Here is a 6000-nt window from a genome sequence, read left to right as displayed (position 1 = left end):
AACAATTGTGTGTATTGAGCCGTACTGTATTATTGTACCCATTCTGCAATCTGTTAAATAAAATGTTCATCCATTCAATAAAAAAATGTTTGCACTAGGGGTCATTTCTGTTTGAACCCGTAGGGGGCAGCAACACGCACTGGAGCCGTTCGGTATGCCGGAAAAACCAAAAGAGGATGAAGAACTTCCTTTGCTTTTCCGTACCCGTTCTTGTCACCAACGACAACAACAGGGCGAACAGAACTCAGCCAGCTAACGTCAACGTTATGTATTTTAGTCAAGCTATGTGTCGATTTTACAAGTGTGACATCGTTGTGGCATTCGTATAACGAGCTAATTTAAGGTCTTACAGTCCCTCTGGATATCTTATCGGCTGCCCTGCTGTGACGCAGATTAGACATTAGTTGTACACCACCAGATATCCCAAAAGAGTGGCCAAGCTGGCTTGACTCGTTTTTTTTTATTGTATTTATTCTACCTTTTAGATCACCAGCCAGTGATGTTGAAAATCACGTTGCTAACGTGTGGTCTCCTACTTTTGACGTGGTTCTTCGGGGACTTTGTTTTGTGTTGGTTTCAACACAATAACGCAAAACCCAAAACACACCAACAACAAGAGTATTCCAGCAAAGACGTCTCCTCCTCGCCGGACAATCAAGACCAGAGCTGCTTTTGTCACGTAAGTACCACGTATTTGCCTCGGGGGGGGAAACTGTACAATTGTACATATACTTGTATTGGAATAGCTGGCTAACTTATTCGCTCAAATGGGTTTTATATTAATGTGACACGCTTGCTGTCCCAAATCACGTCAAGCAATATTGACCACCGCAACACTTCCCGGTACCTTCCGGCATTCACCAGCTCCGTGTAACGCGGAAGTGCAGGTGTCTATCTTCCGTTCACGAGCTCCACGTAACGCGGAAGTGCAGTTGTCTTATCGTCCATTCACGAGCTCCGTGTAACGCGGAAGTGCAGTTGTCTTATCTTCTCGCATTTTCCAACAGTCATCTTAATTTGACGTCACACACTCGCTGCTGTGACACGCGCAGCGTTGGTATGTTTTTCATTGTCCTAGTATTATGCAATAAATGTCTGCAACCGTAGTCAGCTTTCTGCCTGTAATGCCAGCACACTATGATAAAATAACTACGCCAGGTTGCTGTCCACTGTCCAATCTTAATTAAAGCGAGGCCACGACGACAGAGAAGTTCGCCAATACAAATTAATACGTAATTATTTATATGCATAGTGTGCATGTCGCTAATTTTGTACACTTAAAAGTAATTGGCCAGTGCATTACAGAAACTACAACTGCCTCGTGATGACATTTTGTTGCCAGATAATACTTCTAGTTATGCCTTTGCTTCGATTGTAACCGTATTATTAACACAGCTTTTCGACGACAACAACACGCAGCGTATCGGTTTTTTTAAATGACATTTCTGTGTTCCCCAAGTGCCAGTAGAAAGAGCGTGGTGTGCCGTGATTGGCGGCGTCTCGAGTCCCCCCCCCTGGGAACTGTAGTCTTTAGCGGGGCGACGAACCGACGCTTCCAACTTCCCGCGGCCGAACTAAAGACTACAGTCCGTCCCAAACGTAGGAGGCGGGATTTAGATTTTGACAGCTGGTGTGACGTCGGTGTTTGTTTGGAGGCGGGGTCAGGGGGCCGGGCCAGGGGGCGGGGCATCGCTTGGGTTTGAAATGACAGCTCATCTTTTGTTGGAACTCACCTGGAGAGTTAACAGCTGGTGTTGTGACATATAGAGACAGAGCCACCAGCCAGTGGCACATTTTCAGTGACACCTGTTTTTTAGCAGAGGGAAAATGAACTTTTTTTTGTTGCTAAACTACTGTAGTAGGTGACGTATGTTTTAGAGCAAGCCAGTCGATCCTGGAGAACCTTACAACTTGGACTTCAGCATCATCATGCTCAGAGGAGTTGGCTTGTTATGGATTGCATTACTGCCTCACTTTGTGTTAAACGGAACGCTTCATTCAGAGGTCAGGTGTGATTTTAGTTTTTGTGTATTTCAATGAATTATGTTCTGTACAACCTTTATCACTTATTGGCCTTACAGGCAGAAAGCTAAACCTCACAGACAGTGGGAAAAGGTGTGCATCTTTGAATGGCTTCTTATATACCTTGTGTTTATGAAGTCTTTGTGTGTTGGCTTGCCATGTTTACGTTTACATTTAGTCATTTAGCTGACGCTTTTATCCAAAGCGACTTACAAGTTTTGTACAACAAGACAGCAGGAAGGGTACAACTCTTATCAGCGCTGTAGAGGAGCCAACGCTATATATTTAGGTTATTGTATTATATGAATGTTTATTTTTATAACCTTACATAACCTTTTGATAAGAGAATGCCTCTGCCTATTTATAGAACTCATTCCATATGTGTGTGTCTCGTGCAACAAATAACATGGAATTCCTTCCTGTTAGATGTTATTTTGTAGCCGCACTTTATTTTTATTTATTTTTTACCAAGCAGGGACAACGGCTTCAACGGGAATGGATTAATAATAATAATTATAATAACTTGGTTTTATATAGCGCCTTTCAAAATACCCAAGCTCGCTTTACATAGGGGAAAAAAAACAAAAACAAAAGTAACAAGCATAGTGGACAGACACACAACATACAAAGTGGTAAATTAGGGATTGGGTGAAGTACCTGAATACTGCATGACGAGGGCTCTGGTAACACGCCACGCCACCGCCACCAGAGAGGCCCACCGCGCGCTCCTTCTTCATAGAGCAGCTGCCGCTTATTATGTATGTATGGGCGAATGCGGCCTGCTGTGTCGGACAGGTTTGGCGTGTGCCGAGAAAGGGGAAAGGTGCGACAGGCAGCCAGGTGATTGTGATTGGGTCAGATACAGAGCGGGGGGCGTTGTCGTGGAAACGTGTTTCTTTCAGGTTTCCTCAGGATGTGGTCTCTTCCGCAACAAGAAGAGGCTGCGGGTAAAAACAATAAAAAATAAAGAAGACATTTTGGTCGTGGATAGCACGCAGCCTGTGAGAGTATCTTGAGATTAGAGGAAGTGATTCCCTGACAACACTGGTCTGGCCGGTGTCACTTTTGGGTTTACACAATGTGTACTACCGGCAGGTCGGAGCATTAGAAAACTGACTTAACACTACGTGTTTGTTATTGAACTGACTTATTTAGGCCTACGTGTTTGTTATTGAACTGACTTATTTAGGCCTGTGTTTGTTATTGAACTGACTTATTTAGGCCTATGTGTTTCTTATTGAACTGACTTATTTAGGCCTACGTGTTTGTTATTGAACTGACTTATTTAGGCCTACGTGTTTGTTATTGAACTGACTTATTTAGGCCTGTTTGTTATTGAACTGACTTATTTAGGCCTGTGTTTGTTATTTAACTGACTTATTTAGGCCTCTACGTGTTTCTTTGTCAGATTCTCTGACAGGTTCAGTTGTCAAGTCAAGTTTTCTTCATTAATCCCGTTCGGGAGATTAAAGTTTGTGTTGTGCTGTTTGTTTAGGCTGTGTGCCTGAATGATGCAATCCAATGTTTTTAAACCGTGGATCTGAGTTTTGACAAACCATTGTTGCTTTTCTATGCACGACGTGGCCCAGTAACTGTTTCATCTCGATTATCTTGTTTTTTCATGATCGCGAGAAGCCAGTATTGTAATTTAAATGTAATGACTTGATTCACTCGCCCACTCGCTTGATTCCCACAGTTGACCGGAGTCCTGGACGACTGCTTCTGTGACATCGAGAGCATCGACGTGTTCAACAACTTCAAGATCTACCCGAGCATCCAGAAGCTGACGGCGAAGGACTTCTTCAGATACTACAGGGTCAGTAGGGGGGGGGGTGGGGTGGGTGGGGGGGGAGAATCACCTGCGGAACCAAATCCCCCGCCGTGTCAACGCAGATGCATTCAGTGGTTTATAACACTGTCGTTGGACGGTTGAGAAACGACAGCTTTAGTAACAATACCGTCACAAATTCCTGTGTACTTTCTAGAAGTACTTTCACATTTGAAGCCTGTCGACTTCAAGAGGACATAATCAGAGAAGCATGACTGGACCACACACCACTTTAACATGACCTTTAATCAGAGCAGCATAACTGGACCACACACCACTTTAACATGACCTTTAATCAGAGCAGCAGAACTGGACCACACACCACTTTAACATGACCTTTAATCAGAGCAGCATAACTGGACCACACACCACTTTAACATCACCTTTAATCAGAGCAGCAGAACTGGACCACACACCACTTTAACATCACCTTTTATCAGCAGCATAACTGGACCACACACCACTTTAACATAACCTTTAATCAGAGCAGCAGAACTGGACCACATACCACTTTAACATAACCTTTAATCAGAGCAGCATAACTGGACCACATACCACTTTAACATAACCTTTAATCAGAGCAGCAGAACTGGACCACATACCACTTTAACATAACCTTTAATCAGAGCAGCAGAACTGGACCACATACCACTTTAACATAACCTTTAATCAGAGCAGCAGAACTGGACCACATACCACTTTAACATAACCTTTAATCAGAGCAGCATAACTGGACCACACACCACTTTAACATAACCTTTAATCAGAGCAGCATAACTGGACCACACACCACTTTAACATTCACCTTTAATCAGAGCAGCAGAGCTGGACCACACACCACTTTAACATAACCTTTAATCAGAGCAGCAGAACTGGACCACATACCACTTTAACATAACCTTTAATCAGAGCAGCATAACTGGACCACATACCACTTTAACATCACCTTTAATCAGAGCAGCATGACTGGACCACACACCACTTTAACATAACCTTTAATCAGAGCAGCATAACTGGACCACATACCACTTTAACATAATGGGCCGATACAGAGTAGAGAGTACTGATCCATTACCTTTAATGAACAGTATAGACTTGGACTGTCTTTTTGGGGTCATTGGACAGAAACTATTGAGATATAATAAATATTTCTTGTGTTTCTTAGTATTGGGTTTTTGTATCGGGGAAGTATCGATACCCATATTCTATTTGAACCAGTATCCATCTCTGTGCATCCCCAGTAAATAGGAACATTGCTCTTCAGTAGGGAATCAAACACACGCTGCGTGGTTGGGTGTAGATTTACGTTGACATGGGTGAGCACCGAGCAAGGTCAACGCAAAACAGGAAGTGAAGTAGCCAACCCGAGAATCACTTTGTTTACAGTCAAATTTAAAAGACACAACCCGTTTTTTGGGGGGCCCAATTCAGACAGTGTAATTTTCAATGGAACGTAAGAGGAAAATATAAAAAAAAAAGCTTAATATGGTTTCTTTAAATTAAGAAGTGCTGATTTGAGACCAAATTCTCTTATACATTATAGTAATGTGACCTGAGCAGTGATCCTAGATCAGTACTCCACCTCTTCAATCATTATCTTAAATAATAACTAACCTTATTGTCTTCTACTATTAAGTCATTTGCTGTCTATACTACTATCTAATATGTGCTGTCGATGTTTGAGTCGGGTAGCTGTAATGTTGCGCTGTGGTACAACTAGATTCCACTCCAACCAGTAATGATAACACCTCTCTCCTATCATCCACATTTGCATACTTAGTCAGACGTGGTCCAGTCTATTGGTTCACAGAGCCTCGTGCCCCGTGCGCTGATAAAAGGTTACTCTCACACAGTTATATTGAGATGGTGTCGCACCAAGAGTGAGTGATTGTGCTACGGAGTTACCACAGCTGGAAAAATAACAAGAGTTCTGTGACGGCTAAAGCTGGGACCAGTGTTTATCTGGTGTGATGATGCCACTAACAGAGCTACGGCTGGGACTAGGGCTGAGCCCAAACGTTCGAACCTTCGTTCGTTACTTTGGCATTCGAATTCTAAATCAACATTCGAATTTTAAATGTTTTATAAAAAAAAAAAAAAAAAAAATTATATATTTTTTCTGTGTCTATTCATTCTGTTTAAGCCAATGG

The 6000-nt window shown here is 42.6% G+C and overlaps 1 protein-coding gene across 1 annotated transcript in view; it reads left to right on the top strand.

The window, feature by feature from the left end:
* The first annotated feature begins 215 nt into the window (after positions 1-215).
* The window catches only part of ero1b (endoplasmic reticulum oxidoreductase 1 beta), a 48486-nt gene continuing 42701 nt past the window's right edge, over positions 216-6000 (top strand). The window contains exons 1-2 of the mRNA XM_084317889.1: positions 216-679; positions 3719-3838. Of these exons, the coding sequence (XP_084174015.1) occupies positions 500-679; positions 3719-3838 (300 nt within the window). The 5' untranslated portion in view covers positions 216-499. The remainder of the gene's footprint in view (positions 680-3718; positions 3839-6000) is intronic.

Source organism: Notolepis coatsorum, assembly GCF_963971535.1.
Source record: "Notolepis coatsorum genome assembly, chromosome: 7".
NCBI classification, from domain to species: domain Eukaryota; kingdom Metazoa; phylum Chordata; class Actinopteri; order Aulopiformes; family Paralepididae; genus Notolepis; species Notolepis coatsorum.
This window is presented reverse-complemented; position numbering and strand designations above follow the sequence as displayed.